The 20,328-nt window shown below is 33.3% G+C and overlaps 1 protein-coding gene across 1 annotated transcript in view; it reads right to left on the bottom strand.

Annotated features, from left to right (window-relative positions):
* Positions 1-18,510, bottom strand: part of LOC127701090 (polyadenylate-binding protein 2-B-like) — a 41,825-nt gene extending 23,315 nt beyond the window's left edge. The window contains exons 1-3 of the mRNA XM_052204899.1: positions 18,380-18,510; positions 8,066-8,221; positions 4,297-4,417 (exon numbers count right to left, since the gene is read on the bottom strand). Coding sequence (XP_052060859.1) covers positions 4,297-4,417; positions 8,066-8,221 — 277 coding nt within the window. The 5' untranslated portion in view covers positions 18,380-18,510. The remainder of the gene's footprint in view (positions 1-4,296; positions 4,418-8,065; positions 8,222-18,379) is intronic.
* Between the last annotated feature and the right edge of the window lie 1,818 nt (positions 18,511-20,328).

Raw genomic sequence — 20,328 nt, 5'->3', positions numbered from 1 at the left:
GTTACAGAATGGAAACTAAAAATTTTGCAATCTTTCGATTTATAAAGGGGCATCAATAATGGTTAAAGTGACACTGCCCAAATTCAATTTAATCTGTGTTTTATCAGTGGGTGTCAAAATTAAACATTGCATTGTATAAAGCATTGATTGTAGTTGATTCAACTATAATCATGGACAAAGGAAGATAACTCCAATTTTAATAAAATGCTTCGCTGGGCGCAGCTTGATACGACCGCAGAGGTCGAACCCTGAACAGTTGGGGCAAGTATGGACACAACATTCAAGCTTGATACAGCTCTGAATTTGGATTGTGATTAAATATTTGACACAGCATAGGTTTCTGACACAGAAAGAATGTGGTCTAAGAACTTCAATTTTTTTAATTTACCTATTATGGTCCAATGTCCAAAATCAAAATACATGGTTAGATTCAGCATATCAAAGAACCCCATATATTCAATTTTTGTTGAAATCAAACAAAGTTTAATTTTGGACCCCAACTTGGACAAACTTGAAAACTGGTCCCATAATCAAAAATCTAAACACATGTTTAGATTCAGCATATCAAAGTACCCGAAGAATTCAATTTTTGTTAAAATCAAACTAAGTTTAATTTTGGACCCTTTGGACTTTAATGTAGACAAATTTAAAAAACGGGACCCAAAATTAAAAATCTAAAAACACGGTTAGATTTGGCATATCAAAGAACCCCAATTATTCAATTTTTGATGAAATCAAACAAAGTTTAATTTTGGACCCTTTTGACCTCAATATGAACCAATTTGATAGCGGGCCCACAAATAAAAAATCTAAATACATGGTAAGATTCAGCATATCAAAGAACCCCATATATTCAATTTTTGTTGAAATCAAACAAAGTTTAATTTTGGACCCCAATTTGGACCAACTTGAAAACTGGGCCAAAAATCTAAAATCTAAATACATGTTTAGATTCAGCATATCAAAGAACCCCATATATTCAATTTTTGTTGAAATCAAACAAAGTTTAATTTTGGACCCCATCTTGGACCAACTTGAAAACTGGTCCCATAATCAAAAATCTAAAGACATGTTTAGATTCAGCATATCAAAGAACCCCAAAAAATCAATTTTTGTTAAAATCAAACTAAGTTTAATTTTGGACCCTTTGGACCTTAATGTAGACCAATTTAAAAAACAGGACCCAAAATTAAAAATCTAAATACACGGTTAGATTTGGCATATCAAAGAACCCCAATAATTCAATTTTTGATGAAATCAAACAAAGTTTAATTTTGGACCCTTTTGACCTCAATATGAACCAATTTGATAGCGGGCCCACAAATAAAAAATCTAAATACATGGTAAGATTCAGCATATCAAAGAACCCCATATATTCAATTTTTGTTGAAATCAAACAAAGTTTAATTTTGGACCCCAATTTGGACCAACTTGAAAACTGGGCCAAAAATCTAAAATCTAAATACATATTTAGATTCAGCATATCAAAGAACCCCATATATTCAATTTTTGTTGAAATCAAACAAAGTTTAATTTTGGACCCCAACTTGGACCAACTTGAAAACTGGGCCCATAATCAAAAATCTAAACACATGTTTAGATTCAGCATATCAAAGAACCCCAAGAATTCATTTTTTGTTAAAATCAAACTAAGTTTAATTTTGGACCCTTTGGACCTTAATGTAGACCAATTTAAAAAACGGGACCCAAAATTAAAAATCTAAATACACGGTTAGATTCGGCATATCAAAGAACCCCAATAAATCAATTTTAGATGAAATCAAACAAAGTTAAATTTTGGACCCTTTGGACCTCAATGTGGACCAATTTAAAAACGGGGCCCAAAATCCAAAAACTTAATACACGGTTAGATTCAGCATATTAAAGAACCCCAAGAATTCAAGAATAAAACCCCATTGAAATTGATCAAGAAATAAGCAATTTATATGAAGTATCTTCTTTTGCACAATACTGTGCAATTGAATATTTCTTGCTATTGCGCAATACTGTACAATTGACAATTTCTTGCTATTGCGCAATATTGTGCTATTGGATATTTCTTGCTATTGCGCAATACTGTGCAATTGAAGATTTCTTGCTATTGCGCAATACTGCGCAATTGAAGATTTCTTGCTATTGTGCAATACTGTGCAATTGAAAATTTCTTGCTATTGCACAATACTTATTATATAATAATTTACACATCCTGTTTGGTGTGTATCTCCTACCATGTCATTATTATTTGCTTTTAAATATAAATCAGAAATAACCAACTTAAAATGGAAAATTTTAAAAGAAAAAAAAAAGGAAAAAAAGAAAAAAAAAAAAAAAAAAAATCCCCCCCCCCCCCCCCCAAATTTTTTGAACCCCCTTATGATTCATCACCCCCAAACTCAATCCCAGCCTTCCCTTTGTGGTATGGTACCTTGCAGTACAATTTCAGAGAGATCCATACACTTGAACACAAGTTATTGTCTGGAAACTAGAAAAATGCTTAATTTTGGCCCCTTTTTGGCCCCCATGTCCTAAACGTTTCGGGCAATTACCCCCAAACTCAATTCCAGCTTTCCCTTTGTGATATGGAACCTTGTAGTACAATTTCAGAAATATCCAAACACTTACACACAAGTTATTGTCATGAAACTAGAAAAATGCTTGTTTTTTGCCCCTTTTTTGGCCCCTAATTCCTAAAATTTTGAGGCAATTACCCCCAAAATCAATTACAGCCTTCCCTTTGTGATATGGAACCTTGTGGTACAATTTCAGAGAGATCCATACACTTACACACAAGTTATTGTCTGAAAGTTACAAAAATGCTTATTTTTGGCCCCTTTTTGGCCCCTAATTCCTTAACTGTTGGTACCAAAACCCCCAAAATCAATCCCAACCTTCCTTTCGTGGTATTGAACCTTATGGTGAAATTTCATGGAGATCCATTCACTTAAACTAAAGTTAGAGTGCGAAAACCAATGTGTCTTCGGACGACGCCGGACGACGACGACGACGCCGACGACGACGACGCCAACGTCATACCAATATACGACCAAAAAATTTTTAATTTTTGCGGTCGTATAAAAATTACTTGATATTTAGAAGAAAATAAAAATTTTGCAATTTTTCCATTTATAAAGGGGCATCACTCTAGAACGGTAAAAGTGATGCCACCAAAATTCAAACTTGATCTGTGTTTTGTGGTCATTAGCATTCTGTATAAGTTTCATAACATTTGGTTGAGGCAAACTTAAGTTAGAGAATGGAAACTAAAAATTTTGCAATTTTTCCATTTATAAAGGGGCATCACTCTAGAATGGTTAAAGTGACGCCACCAAAATTCGAAATTAATATGTGTTTTGTGGTGATAAGCATTGTGTATAAGTTTCATAACATTTGGTTGAGGCAAACTCAAGTTAGAGAACGGAAACCAATTTTGGGAGGTATGGACGGACATACAGACAGACAAGGGTTAAACTTAATGCCTCCTCCGCTATGGCGGGGCTATAAAATTCTTTCCCTCAAGATATGGTCATAATCTCAATTCAAATTTCCAATGGAGTTTGCAACCATAATTACCCATTTAAATACATCATAAAAGTCTTAAAATAGAAAATGACATACATAATCATAGCTAAAATTAATATTCCTTAATCAGCATTTTTAAATAGTAACTTCTAAAAATAAATTGACAGCTAATCACCTCAAGACAATACAACATTTCTTTATACATAATTTAAAAGCAGTGTAAGGGAGGTAATCCAACATAACATTGTACTTTTTTTTTAATTGTCTAGTAACCAGGAAACCCTTGTTTTTCCCCCTTTTTTGCCCTTAATTCCTAAACGGTTTGAGCCATAACCCCCCAAAGCCAATCCTAACCATCCCTTTGTGGTATAGAAACTTGTGGTATAATTTCAGAGAGAGCCATACACCGTATCACAAGTTATCGTCTTGAAACTAGAAAAATGCTTATTTGGGCCCCTTTTTGGCCCCTAATTCCTAAACTGTTAGGACTATAACCCCCAAAATCAATCCCAACTTTCCTTTTGTGGTTATATACCTTGTGTTTAAATTTCATAGATTTGTATTTACATCTACTAAAGTTATTGTCCGGAAACCAAATGTCTTCGGACGACACTGACGTAATACCAATATACGACCGCAAAATTTTTTGCTGTCCTATAAAAATTGAAAATTTTAGACTGTAAAATTGTTACACATGTTACATGACAGTAATAATATTTGTAGTTTAAATCATAACAATTCATTATACATATAGCAGTGATAAAATCAAAAATCTACCTGGCTGTGCTAATGTAGGTGAGGTCATCTGCATTTCTTCATCTACAGATTTTTGCATTTGTTTTAACTTTTCTGCTTCCTCTTCCATTTCCTTAACTCTAGCTTTAATGGCTTCTAATTCCTTAAAAGAAACGATTTCACTTTTTGCTGACAGATACATAATTTATAATTACATTAATATACAATAACCAATAAGGTCTAGTTCTAACTATACCATCTTTACAGGTGCAAAGATTTGCTATGATGATACTCTTCCATAATCTTTAATTTATTACCTAGTGGCTAATGGTAGTACATGTATTTATAAACACTATAAGATACATGTACTTTGCTTTGTACTAAACCCACATAATGTAAGAATGACTGAAACAATATGATAATATAGGCTATGAAATAATATGGTTCAATAATTTATACTAATATGACTGTCCATTTATAATTTCAAAATACATGTATATGTACATGCAGAAGCCTTTTGGAAAAGTACTGTAATCAACAAATTTGAAATACAAAATGTAATTGGTAAGGCCAAAATAAATAAAATGCTCCGCTGGGTGCAGCTTGATACGACCGCACAGGTTGAACCCTGAACAGTTGGGGCAAGTATGGACATAACATTCAAGCTTGATACAGCACTGAATTTGGATTGTGATTAAATATTTGACACAGCAACGGTTTCTGACAAAGACTGAATGTGGTCTAAGAACTTAAAAATTTGTAATTTATCTATTCTAACCATATCATCATTATTTGCTTTTATATATAAATCAGAAATAACCAATGTAAAATGGAAAATTTTAAAAGAAAAAAAAATCCCCCCCCCAAATTTTTTGGCCTTCCATTTAAGGTATGGTACCTGCAGTACAATTTCAGAGAGATCCATACACTTGAACACAAGTTATTGTCTGGAAACTAGAAAAATGCTTGTTTTTTGGCCCCTTTTTGGCCCAAAATTCCTAAACGTTTTGGGCAATTAACCCCAAACTCAGACCCAGCTTTCCCTTTGTGATATGGAACCTTGTAGTAAAATTTCATAAAGATCCATACACTTACACACAAGTTAATGTCCTGAAACTAGAAAAATGCTTGTTTTTTGCCCCTTTTTTGGCCCCTAATTCCTAAAATTTTGAAGCAATTACCCCCAAAATCAATCCCAGCCTTCCCTTTGTGGTATGGTACCTTGCAGTACAATTTCAGAGAGATCCATACACTTGAACACAAGTCATTGTCTGGAAACTAGAAAAATGCTTAATTTTGGCCCCTTATTCCTAAACGTTTTGGGCAATTACCCCCAAACTCAATTCCAGCTTTCCCATTGTGGTATGGTACCTTGCAGTACAATTTCAGAGAGATCCATACACTTGAACACAAGTTATTGTCTGGAAACTAGAAAAATGCTTAATTTTGGCCCCTTTTTTGGCCCCTTATTCCTAACCGTTTTGGGCAATTACCCCCAAACTCAATTCCAGCTTTCCCATTGTGGTATGGTACCTTGCAGTACAATTTCAGAGAGATCCATACACTTGAACACAAGTTATTGTCTGGAAACTAGAAAAAATGCTAAATTTTGGCCCCTTATTCCTAAACGTTTTTGGCAATTACCCCCAAACTCAATTCCAGCTTTCCCATTGTGATATGGAACCTTGTAGTACAATTTCAGAAAGATCCCTACCCTTACACACAAGTTATTGTCATGAAACTGGAAAAATGCTTGTTTTTTGCCCCCTAATTCCTAATATTTTGAGGCAATTACCCCCAAAATCAATCCCAGCATTCCCTGTGTGATATGGAACCTTGTGGTACAATTTCAGAGAGATACGTAACCTTGAACACAAGTTATTGTCTGGAAACTAGAAAAATGCTTATTTTTGGCCCCTTATTCCTTAAACGTTTTGGGCAATTACCCCCAAACCCAATTCCAGCTTTCCCTTTGTGATATAGAACCTTGTAGTACAATTTCAGAAACATCCATACACTTACACACAAGTTATTGTCATGAAACTAGAAAAATGCTTGTTTTTTGCCTCTTTTTTGGCCCCTAATTGAATTCCTAATATTTTGAGGCAATTCCCCCAAAATCAATCCCAGCATTCCCTGTGTGATATGGAACCTTGTGGTACAATGTCAGAGAGATCCATACACTAACACACAAGTTATGTCTGGAAGTTACAAAAATGCTTATTTTTGGCCCCTAATTCCTTAACTGTTGGTACCATAACCCCCAAAATCAATCCCAACCTTCCTTTTGTGGTATTGAACCTTAAGGTAAAGTTTCATAGAGATCCATTCACTTAAACTAAAGTTAGAGTGCGAAAACCAATGTGTCTTCGGACGACGACAACGATGACGCCAACGTCATACCAATATACAACCGCAAAAACTTTTTGCGATAGGTTTGTTTCACCACACCCTGACCAACTGGAAAAATGCAGCCACCTCAAAATTTTTTTTGGGTCCTTTCTAAATATTTTCCCTTCTTGTCTGACCGAACTCTGATTTCCAGAAAAAGCGATCCATATTCGACTTCTTACATGTATTTAATGTGTTTCTGCGTCCAATCAGAACTACTCAGCCATTTCCGCTTCACAAAAATCGACAAAGGCTGAGTAGTTCTGATTGATCCGCGTCAATGGCAGACAAAATTACCCTCTCTTGGTGTGTAAGGATAAAATATCCACACACAGGAAAAATAAAAACTTTAGTAAACAACAGATTATATGCATTTGGAAAACAATCAATTTGGAAAAAAGTATTGGAAGATGTCACTGACACGGGTGAAGGCAGTCTTTCACTGCTTCATTCTGACAAGGCCTAATAACTATTAAATCATGTTATGTTGTACTTTTGTTATACTTTAACAGTAGAGTTTAAATGTTAAGTTGTTTTAGTTTTTGAATTAAAGTTCTTTGTGAAAATAGATTTTTTTCTTTGTGTATAAAGAATATCAACATGTTACTGTTACACACAAAAACTGCACAATTATACGGTCAGAAATGAGAATGTTTTGTATGCAATACAGTAGTTATCAAAATGTACAAATCTGCTTATCAATAACAGGGTACAATTCACAGTAAAGATGAATACAAAGCTTGATGAATAGCATCAACACAAAAAAGGAGTACTCTTGAGTGTAGTTGCCAATTTTTCACGCATTATATATATATATGTTTTCTATATGTCTGACAAATACATTTAAAAATAAATGGGGAATGTGTCCATGGTACACAGATGATGCCCCGCTTGCATATCATATAAAGTTACAAAAGGACATAACTGAAGAACGGTAAAAGTGATGCTACCCAAATTTGTACTTGATCTGAGTTTTGTGGTAATAAGTATTGTGTATAAGTTTCATAACATCTGGTTGAGGCAAACTTAAGTTAGAGAATGGAAACGGAAAATTCAGCAATTTTTCCATTTGTAAAGGGGCATAACTCTAGAATGGTTAAAGTGACACCCCAATATTCAAACTTGATCTGTATTTTGTGATAATAAGCATTGTGTATAAGTTTCATAACATTTGGTTGAGGCAAACTTAAGTTAGAGAACGGAAACCAACTTTGGGACGTACGGACGTATGGAAGGACGTACAGACGGATAAGGGTAAACTTAATGCCCCCTCCGCTATGGCGGGGGCATAAAAATCCCTACCTACCTGCCAACCTACCCTTTGTATTTTTCATTAAAATGAAAATGGAACCACACACATATATTTTTTTGCTTAATACTGATTTTGTCACCGAGTAGAATTTTCAATGTAGAAACTTACTGGATCCTCCACTGCACTTTCTTCCTGTGTTGTTGTAGCATCTCCATCCCCTCCTTCAAACTGATTCTCACCATCTAAATCTGTCAGACCTACATCTACCTGGTCTCCTTGTAAGTTTAACAAAGCATCTTCTCCATTCTCTTGTGTTTCAGCCATCTGAAACAAGGGAGAAGATGTACTAAGACTTGCTACGTGTTCATTCCAAATCAACTTTTTTAAAATTACAAATTTACTGCAACAACTAAGACTTTGCCAATATATTGACACCTGCAGAGGACAATACATCTATGTTCTCTTGTGTATACCTATGTGCTATCTAAAACAAGAAAAAACATGAACATATTAGATAAAATGCTTCGCTGAGTGCAGCCTGATACGACCGCAGTGGTTGAACCCTGAACAGTTGGGGCAAATTTGGACACAATATCCAAGCTTGATACTATCTGAATTTGGATTGTGATCAAATTTTTGACATAATATACATGTAGGCTTCTGACACAAAATTAATGTGGTCAAAGATCTTACAAATCTAATGCGCAATACTGTGCAATTGAAGATTTCTTCTTGAAACTTTTCAAAAATTTGAAATTTTGAAAATTTTGAGAAAAAAATATGAACCCTTTTAAAAAATCAAAGCACCAAAGGCGCTATAGGCAGTTAATTAAAAAAATTTGTAAGGGTTCCGCGGAACCCAGTGTCTCGCCTACTTTTTCTGTTAATCGCAGGCTCAACAAAAATGAGGAAGTAAATCAATAAAAATATTCCTCTTGATACTATCTTTTGATTGTAAGAAGCTTCTGTCCAAGTTTGGTAAAATTCCAGGATAGTTTATGAATCTAATAAATGTTTAAAAACTTTAACTGCAGACTGAATGTAATGTTAACTGGAAGAAAACAAAATTTCCTTCTTGATCATAAACAAGCTTCTGTCCAAGTTTGGTACAAATCCAAAATAGTATAAGAAAGTTATTAAAATTTTAAAAACTTTAACCACAGAGTGAATATGTTGTTTCCTGGCAGAAAATCTAAGTCCATTTAAAAGTAAAATACGGAAAAAATGGATTTATTTTTTTACAAAATTTCCTTCTAAATACTAGCTTTTGATCATAAACAAGCTTCTGTCCAAGTTTGGTACAAACCCAGGATAGTTTAAGAAAGTTATTAAAATTTTAAAAACTTTAACCACAGAGTGAATGTAATATTTACCGGCAGAAAAACTAAGTCCATTTATAAGTCAAATACGGAAAAAATGGAATTTTATTTTTACAAAATTTACTTCTGGATACTATCTTATGATCATAAACAAGCTTCTGTCCAAGTTTGGTGGAAATCCAGGATAGTTTAAGAAAGTTATTAAAATTTCAAAAACTTTAACCACAGAGTGAATATTTGTGGACGCCGCCGACGCCGACGGAATGTAGGATCGCTATGTCTCGCTTTTTCGACTAAAGTCGAAGGCTCGACAAAAATCAAAGGTAAACTTGGCAGAAGTTAAGATGAATATAGCGGAAGAATGGATGAAAATATTTTTCTCTAATTCTTCGTCAATTTATCCCTTTCTGCACCCATTGTATACAAAAAATTTAATCAACGTGTAGTTCGTTTGATCTCAGTTCTTCATTGGTTAAAATCCGATTATGACGTCGAATTTACTTGCTTTCCTCTGAATTTCCTATTTTGACGGCATGAAAAAAGGCGACCATGCCTGATGACGTCACATAGAAAGAACACATCTTTTTACAGATCATTCGAAAAGACGGAATAAGTTTGCCTGCATATTGTTTGAAAATCATTAGAGAAACAGATTCCACCACCAAATCTCGTGTAATACGATATTTATCCACTCTCGACAGTTAAATTTTAAATATTTAAAACGCTCGGCAAGCCTCGCGTTTTAAATTTGAAAATTTAACTGTCTCGAGTGGATAAATATCGTATCACACTCGATGCAGTGGTAGAATCTATATATCTCAGCTATTTCTCAAGTATCAAATAATGTTTGTACCGTAATGTTTCTGCTATCCAATCCTACCACTTTCAAAAGTTATTTCCAATTAATTTTTTAAAGATTTAATGTCTGAGATTATGCACATACACTGTCCCATGTTAGGGGAGAGTTTTGTGCCAGCTAACATGTTTAACCCGCCACATTCTGTATGTACCTGTCCATAGTGAGGACCCAGTAATTTGGTGATTGTTGATTGTTGCTGTATATCATATTTATTTTTCATAATTGTTTTGTACATAAATCAGGCTGCTTTAGTTTTATTGTATTACATTTGTCATTTCGTGGTCGTTTATATCTTACTATGCAGTATAGGTTTTGCTAATTGTTGCAGGCTGCATGGAGGAATATTCTTTTCAGAATAATAATTTCAATTATGGTGTCCAACAGTGGTGTATGGTTTAATTCCACTATGTACTAGAGTTTGAATATGCCATATTAGCGCTTTTAGTTGCATCAGCTGGTGCCACTATGCACAATTATAAAATCATACCTGAAACTTATCTGAAATGGTGTAATTTTCTTGTATACTAGTATTACAAGAAATGCTGATGTTGTTATAATGGCCTAGCAATGATGCAACATATATTTTTGAAGGCTGTACGGTTGCCAGTAATTGCTTACATCCACTTCATTTGAATTTTGGTGGATAGTTGTCTCATTGGCAATCATACCACATCTCCTTATTTTTATAATAATTACACATGTCTAATCTATAATAAGCTATTAACACAACGTAATGTTTTGCCTATTTGTTATTTTGATAATGCAAATGTTACACTTAAAATAGTAATACTTTAACATGTAAGTGATATTCAAAGCCAATGAACCATGACTGAAGGTACAAGGCTAAACAATCTCTATGGAAATGAAAGGTGCCAATGCTTGTTCAACTGCAAACCAAATACCATTGACTTTTCATAAGTCGTTCCCTTTAAACAAACCTTAACACAAATTCAATTTCTAAGTCAATGAACCATAATGAGGGGGTTATATAATATCCATGGAAATGAAACTTTTGAATACCAATACGTTCGCATACCAAATAGCTTTGACTTAAGATTACTGGTAATTTTAAACTGACATAATCATATAATCACAAACTCATTCATGTAAACTAAGTAAAAGTTTCAAAGTCAATAGATCATGCATATGACTGAGGGGTGAGGACCAAATATCCTCTATGGAAATGAGATGTACTAATGCTTCTACACCTACATGCCAATTATCATTGACCTACCACTATTGGTTTCCCTAATACGAACCTAATCGAAAACTAATAAATGAAATTTCAAAGTAACATAAGTTTCCAAGTAAAAAGAGCATGATTGAGGGGGCGGGGCCAAATAATCTCAATGGAAATTAGAAATGAAAAAGTTTATACAACTGCACACCAAATATCATTGACCTACCACTAGTGGTTCCCCCTAAACTGACCTAATCACAAACATATATACATGTAAACTATGCAAAGTTTCAAAGTCAATAGACCATGACTAAGGGGGTGGGGCCAAATATTCTCTATGGTAATGAGATGTGCCTATGCTAACACAACTACTTACAAAATGTCATTGACCTACCAGAAACCAGACCTTATCACAAAATCACAAACTAATACATTGTTGATTCCGCCAAAACAGCATGCCTATATATATATATGTATGTCTCACTTTTTGACTCTGTCAAGGCAAGACAAAAATTGCAACAAATTTAATACAAATATTTTGTCCATCTTTTTTTAATATTCTTCATTTCTTAGATATATCAATGCTGCGTTCACACATAATTCGAATTCGATTCACATTATTAACTGATTTGAATAAGTTTAATACGCAATCGAAACGTTTAATGTCCAAAAGTAAATTCTACTTGGAATTGCAATACACGTCAAAATCGCTTTACTGTGAATGCAGGGGTTAAAATTAACATTTTGTACTGGACAGTCCAGGACCTTTGACACTCCAAACTGAAAGGTCCACAACCTAAATTCCAGGTCCTGCTTTTCCTTGAAATAGTTCATAACTCAGTAAGATACTTTAATGTGCTTTTGGTGTTAAGTTAGCTTGTTTCATTGTCAGTGTCACTGTCGTTTAACATGTTTAATAATAAATGTAATTGTCTTGTATATTAATTTATGAATTCAAATAATCTTTTTTTTTTGTATTAGGAAGGCTGAGGGAGGCTGAGGGTATCACTGTGGGTGGGTGTGTTGTCTCAACAATTGATTATTTATTACTAATTATACCATTATAATAAACAGTTCAAATTCAAAACTGTTTAAGTGTATCATATCTCATGTATCTAGTTGCACTATATATTATATTAGCTAGTTCCTCTGTGAAAATAAAGTAAGAAACTTCCAGATTTTTATAGGCCCTTCCAAATTGAGAAGAAATTACCTCATGGAATTGTAGTAATATGTTTAAACAATAAAAACATCTACATGTAATATCAATATTTATTAATGATAAGGAAAATACTGTCACATTTTATTGGTTTTTGACATGAAAATTTGTGAACTAAAAGTAATTTTGAGTTTCTGTATAAAATATTTCCTGCTTTTTCTTTCTTTTCAATATATCTTTGGTTTTCAATTCTAGAGTTTATATTTCATCATGATAGATGTATTTTGTCTCATGCCTGGAATTATTATATTTTTATTGTATTTGATCGGCAAACCCGGAATTACCCTTATCCGCTCCCGGAATTAGATCCGGTATTATAATTGTCTTCATTTCCGGTTTATGGCATCCATTGTTTTTCAATGTTGTTTTTGTCAGTCAGATACGATTTACTCCGATTTACACATAACATGTTGGCGATTTTCGGTATAAAGTTAGCGGCTGAACAAAATGATTATTTTCAGAAATCACCAAATTTAAAACGTCCTTGATTTACGTTTTGTCGACGAAGTTAAAATTACCGCCAACTGAGACTTCAACTCCGTGTCATATTAGTCACAGCCCTTATACAATTTTCCTGCGCTTTGTGCCATTTGGCAACTGTAAACGACTTGTAATTAGAGATTTTCGGCGATGAAATAATTCATGCAATTGTTCTTTGACATCTTGGCCAAAAGCACAGGGGATAATAAACTACATAAGGATTTCTATTGAGCACTACTTCCTATATGCAACTTCAAAACTTTTGGGTGATTCAACGATCATTTAAGGTTTTTCTGGTCATATTTTTTGTATTCCAGAATTAAAAGTATGAAAAAAGTGTTCAAATAGTTATAAATAACATAATAGCCAGCCAGATAATAACAATGGCACATATTTCAGCATTTATTGGGTAGAACACAAATCTAGGGTGCTCGCATAAAGCAGCTTAACTGCTTAAAAATTGGAAACCCCTCCTTCCCCCCAAACTTTTAGAATCCCCCTTTTAGCATTAACCATCAAACTCAATTGCAGTCTTTCCTTTGTAGTATGGAACCTTGTAGTACAATTTTAGAGAGATCCATACACTTAATCACAAGTTACTGTCTGGAAACTAGAAACATGCTTTTTTTCAACCATAAAAGCCCATTTAAATACATCATAAAAGTATTAAAATTGAAAATGACATCCTAGTCATAACTAAAATTAAAAAACCTTCATCAGCAACTTTTAATAGTAATATCTAAAAATAAAATTTCTTCATCAGCATTTAAAAGTAACTTCTAAAATTAAATTGACAGCTAGGACTTTGCAACCATAAAAACCCATTTAAATACATCATAAAAGTATTAAAATAGAAAATGACATCATAATCATGCCTAAAATTAAAACACTTTCATCAGCATCATTAAATAGTAATATCTAAAAATAAAATTCCTTCACATACATAATAATGGCTAAAATTAAATAATTTTTAAAATAGAAAATGACATCATAATCATGCCTAAAATCAAAAAGCCTCCATCAGCAACATAAAATAGTAATATCTAAAAATAAAATTCCTTCACATACATAATCATGGCTATAATTAAATTACCTTTATTAAACATTTTTAAAATAGTAACTTCTAATAAATTGCTTCGCCGAGCGCAGCTGGATACGACCGCAGAGGTCCAACCCTGAACAGTTGTGGCAAAAATGGACGCAATATTCGCGCTTGATACAGGTCTGAATTTGGATTGTAATTAAATATTTGACACATAAAAGGTTTCTGACACAGAATAACTGTAGACAAAGAACTTAGAATTGGTTATATGATTTGAATTTATATTCAATTTTTTGCTTTTGTGCAATACACTTTTCTGTTGCGAATTGACCCCCCCTCACCCCACAAAAAAAAATAAAAAATTTACGTCCCCTTTTTTTTTTACTTTTGTGCAATTCACTATGCTGTTGCGTATTAACCCCATCCAACCCCCACTTTTATTTTGCAAAAAAAATAATATTTGAAGAATTTTTCTTTTTAATTTCTGAAATCTGAAATGAGAAAAAATTTACCCCCCACAATTTCTCCCCCCCCCCTTTTATCCTTAAAAAATTCTTTTCTCAAGATATGGTCGTAATCTCAATTCAAATTTCCAATGGAGTTTGCACCCATAATTACCCATTCAAATTTACCATAGTGCTAACTTAAACTATTTTATAATAGAATTTATAATATGGTTTCAAATCTTTCATCATGTTCATAACTTCATATGGATCTTTTTGTAAAAAAAAAAGTTGCAACATTTGCAGATATTTTTATAAATATGCATTTCTTTAAACATAATTCAAAAGCAGTGTAAGGGAGGTAATCAAAACATTGTATTTGGATAAAATATGTCGTAGGAAGGCTTCACAGCAAAAAATTAAAAATAGCCTTTCAATATCTCATTATTATTTGAACAAATTCTTTATTCACCTTATCGCTATTTGTCCGTCATTACTGGACATAACAGAAGTTCCCACAAAATTTTGACAAAGAAAAAATGTCTTGAAGACACAAGGAAAAGAGATTGTTGTACAACGTCAACATGGTCAATAGTTCAAGTGTTGCAAATTCTCTGGCCAGTGTAGACCTTATCGCTATTTATTCCAATCTTGATAAGTTCTGAAATTACACAACTTTTTCAAACGTCACAAACCAGTTGAACTTGAAGCTAACTGGGGCCCTGTTTAACAATATATTGTGCATAAAACTGAGACATGTTTAAACCATCGTAAACACTTCCAACAAAGCATTTTTATTACTTTTGTCTTGAAAACATTGTTTCATTATGATTATAAAGTATCAAAATGTTCTCTATCGAAATTTATTCCTCTGTCAGCTCATTACTGATCATTTTTGTTTTTTTTCGACTGACTGCTTTCTAAGAAACTGTTTTTACATCGCGATGACCGTGAGGGCACTCCCATGTATTGCTATCGCCTACATTTCCGTTACGTCACTTTGTTTTGGGTTTGTAACCGAGCTATAAACATGGTAAATACGTGGATATTAACGAGTGCAAAATAACATTCCTTATCGTTTGTTATAAATACATCTCTTCAATCAGGAACATATATATTGAAGGGACTTGACACTACCTGATTGTAGTCGATTTTATTGTCGTGCCGTAGTTAATAAAGATACGATACAGAAACGGACATGTGTTAAAAACGGACTCGCTATTATCCTAATAGTTTCTGATATTATCAATAAAATGTCATTCAAACTAGTTTTATAGTGATGCTAGTGTATCAAACTTGTATTCTGTCACTTCAAATTTGTTAAAATTGCAAGCATTTCATCACAGAATTGTGCAGAATGCAAACAAGGTAATAAAAAAATGTCCGCCATTGCCGCGATGATTTACAAATTCCCAAACTATTATAAAACACTTCACATCAAATAAATCAAACTTATTTTGGAAATTTTATATGACGAAATATATCTACTAAATGATAAAACTTGTAATTATTTACAATTAGAGTTATGTGGTTTAAACAAGGAATTATTTGAATCTGGAACAATTTTGAATTCTGGAAAATTGATGAGAAATATATGATGAAAACTAACCCAACTAAATAGGGTTAGCCATGCGCGCATGGCTAAGGTGGGTTAGTTAGTTCATACTGTAATGATAGTGAAAGTAAAATTAACCTTAGCCATGCATGCATGGCTAACCCTATTTAGTTGGATTAGTTTTCATCATACATTTCTAATCAATTTTCCAGAATTCAAAATTATTCCAGATTCAAATAATTCCTTGTTTTTACATGTATTTGTTGAGCAGTTCTGATAGTTTTTCAGTCAGACGCTACCAAAATCCGTAAATCTCGGGAATTCTCGCGGAGTCCATGATTTTATCAATTTTATACTGAAAAGCGTATAAGATTCATTTCCCGTTAGATATACTGTTCCCAGCTTCAATGAATACTGATAAAAATATTTTTGTTTAGAACATAAATTAATAATATGAAAATGTTTTGTCGTTAGATATATATATATATATGAGTAAAAAATCATTGATAATATTTACATGTATGCACACGTACCAAAAAATTGTGTTAAAGCATGCGGAAGAATATCTCAAGAAAGTTTTGCTACAATCCCGGCAAGGACCGGTTACTCTGCATGGAAGATTGTTTTCGCGGAACAATATGAATTCCTACTCATATCCAATCTTTTAGAAACATCGATTTTTTACAGAAGAGTGTCAACCATGCACTTGCACTGCACTATTATTAGAAGAGTAGAATAGAATGATATATACAAATGGATGAAAATTATATATACATGTAACTGTTATATTAATATAATATATAACAACAAACCAGTGTATACTGATTTGTATCACTACAATATAATAGTTATTACGGTGAGGTTGAATTTCCTGTCATTAATTCATCATCCACGCACGAACTTGTCTCAGAAAAAAAAATATCTCTGTACATTAACCTCAGTTTCAGGTATAGAAATGTGATTTTTTTCTGTGACAAGTGCTTTAGACCATCCACAAGAACTTGCAGTCATCGGATGTTAAGTACTTCAGTACTATGATTTTTCTGGTTAGACTAATACATGATATTTCGATTTTACGATAGAATTTAGGATGCATTTGGGTCATTCAGGTGGTTTGAGGAGGGGGGCTCATGGGATATAGAGACATAAAGATATGTATTGAGGAGTCAATTTTCTAGCGTGATTACTGTAGAAAAATCAATAAAAAAAAAAAAAAAAAAAAATCGGGAAAATTGACCGAAATTTTCATTCTACTAATGAACTCAAAATCGTTAACTTTTTTATTTTCCCGCATTTGCGCAGAAATCTACTTCCTTTTTCCGGTCTCGTTTGCATGAGTCTTTAAGATTGAAATAAACAATTAATTTCCCCATAGGCGACAATGATAGCCTTTTTCGAGATACAGACTTCAGAAAGTTGATTTTTTTAACGAAACCTTGCTAGAATTAAAGAAAAGTTATTAGGACAGTATGTTTTGGTCCAAAAAATATAGGTTCGCGTTGCTTTTCTTAGCGTAATTTGTACTTCTCCCATGCCTATCCATATTGCACTTAAAAATATGTGTCTCATCCTAGCGTTTAAAAGACATCTCAGTTCCGTTAGGGCTAAGGAAAATAATTTATTTGGCCTTTGGTATAATGCAGAATGCACGAAGTCTCTAATAACAAAAAATAACGGGCGCACATATCAACCAATCAGGATTAGCTATACTCTTAATTCTGAATACCATGTTATGCTCAGCTCATAAAATGGCTGCGCCCATAAAATCTAATGGTGTATTGTAACCTATAAATATAGGAAGGAACGCAATACCAATTCCATTTTCAATAATTCCTTGAATGGCTTGATATGAAAAAACGTTACCTGATAGCGATCCTTTGTTTACATTGAATATGACGTCATAACATAAATAACGTCACAACTAAAATTCCGAACAACAGTGAACAGAACCGAAATCGGAAACGTAAGGGTATTTCCGTTTCTTTTTTGAACAGATTTTGAAGTTAAAATATGTTTGAATTAAAAAAAAAATAATTCATACAGACTTCGTCCCCTTTCACAGGTAACGCCTGCCTCATATTATTTGCCAAATGCTTGAAAATGAAATGGGTGGAAATTGGGTATTTGGTGCAATTTAATTTGGGTACTGTGGCGGTATTGAAAATATGTTCATGGGATAAACGTTAATCACTGGCACAAAGACCTCAATCTCTAGTACTTAACCTGTCTTGGTCATCATAAAACGTTATAGGGAAGTAACAAGCATCCATAGTGAAAAATGCTTCACCGGATATATCATTCATTCAATAAACCGACTATATAAAATGCATAATTTTATAATCAACATGATTAAAATTAAACATTTGAACTATCACTCTATTTCACCTTTGTATTGATTTTTCTTAAAAGTATGGTTTTAATCCCAGATGGTAGTGGATTATTTAACGTGTATAGACGTTTTGGCTCTTTGTTGATTTTGCACAAGGACTAAAGTTATCCTCAACATAGGAGATTTGATACAACTCAGTACCGGTTGTGGCATTAAAATATAAAATGAACAAAAACGTACAGTAAAACTGAGAAAGAAAAACCAAATACATCGTCTTCAGAATACTTTTAACTTCAATAAAACTGAGAAAGAAAAACCAAATACATCGTCTTCAGAATACTTTTAACTTCAATGTGTTGAAAATTATAAGGAGGCACATGCTAGGCAAACTAAAATCTGAACATATTTTACAATCAAATATCAAAGCATTTTTTTTTGTGGGGGGGGAGGGTATTTTTAGTAATTGATTACCGTGATTGTACGATCCTTGAAGCATAGATATAAAAGCCATACTGGCTCATGTACCTTTGCTTGAAGGAATCCAAGTCAGGGCTGTGAAGAATTCCAGAACCTTATTGCTCTAGGGCCTTGAAAAAAGATTTGTTAGATTTTGTCTTAGTTGAATAGTTGGCCAGTTTTCAAGCATGGCACTTTCATTTCCTTGATAGCTGTATCGATTTAAAGTATGTCTAGCTAAGTAGCTGGCACTACTCTGAATCACTTCGATTATTATATTTGTGGTTTCTGCAAGGGGTCATAGACAACACTTAACTATCTTAGAACAAGTCTTTAATTGTGCACTTTATTGAAAGCCTCCGAAAAATCCATCACGACTAAATCAGTTTGTCAACCATTTCAGCCACCATTTGCAATATAACCTTTTAAAAAGATATGTGTGAATGCGAGTAGTTGTGTTTGACAGCCTACTGACTTTTGAACTGAAACCAAGCATTAGTGGGTATAGTAAACTGTGATTGTCTAGGAGTTTCGTTTATACAGATGAAACATTTATATATATGTTATAAAGAGACCAGAGAATACAGACGAAGGAAATTGGCATATATATTTGTCTGGTTTAAATTTGCTCTCTTTGTGAATACTGGTTGAACAATGACAACAATGGCCCCTCTCCGGTCATTTTGGTACCGTGCCTGTATATTCATCTTCTTATTTAAGTTTCTAGCGATCATTCATTGATTGAAGATTATTTTCCGGGTGTCGACTATAAAATTTGATTCAGCTACTTTACAAGATAAACCAAAAAAAACAAAATCAAAAATCAAAATAATATATGTACATTTGAAAAATAACATTTAGATAAAACTATATACACTTGATAACCTTAACAGTTAAGGATAGACAATAGGGATTAGAGCAGATTCTGGTATCATACTCTTAAAATCATGTACTGTATTGCATGAAACTATTTGTTGTGGCAATTGGTTCCAATCTATAACTGTACGTGGAGAAAATGAATATTTATAACTGTCATCATTTATATATATTAAGAATAAGATAGGTCCAAGCACTGTGCCTTGAGGTAATCCAGATGTTACAGGAAATATTGCCTGATAAATTGAATATTTATAACTGTCTTTAGATGTTTGTATTTGCCTTAAATGAGAGTGGATTGCTATGTCTGGTTCTATGGTCTAGTGGGATCAAAAGGTTAAATGTAGGGACTGCAACAATGTCATGTATAATTTTGTAAAGGAAAACAAGTCTGTATCTCAATCGCCTATTTCAAGTGGTTACCAATTTAGGTCTGTCATCATATCAGTAACTGAGCTGCATGGTGTTGTGGAAGCGGTTGCATGTGAAGCGGGCTGATCTTCTCTGTACCATTCAATTTGTGAAATTTGTTGTTTTTGACGTGGATCCAAAATGGTTGAACAGTACTCTATATATATATATATAATTTTGTTCGGACAAGAGCTTTGAAAGCATGAGCTTTAACTTTAGGTCTCATAGGCTATTTTAAGGTTCCTGCGAATAAATCCAAGAG

The sequence above is a fragment of the Mytilus californianus genome, unplaced genomic scaffold, assembly GCF_021869535.1.
Source record: "Mytilus californianus isolate M0D057914Y unplaced genomic scaffold, xbMytCali1.0.p SCAF_5, whole genome shotgun sequence".
NCBI lineage: Eukaryota > Metazoa > Mollusca > Bivalvia > Mytilida > Mytilidae > Mytilus > Mytilus californianus.
The sequence above is the reverse complement of the archived record's forward strand: the minus strand, read 5'-3'. Positions and strand labels throughout refer to the sequence as shown.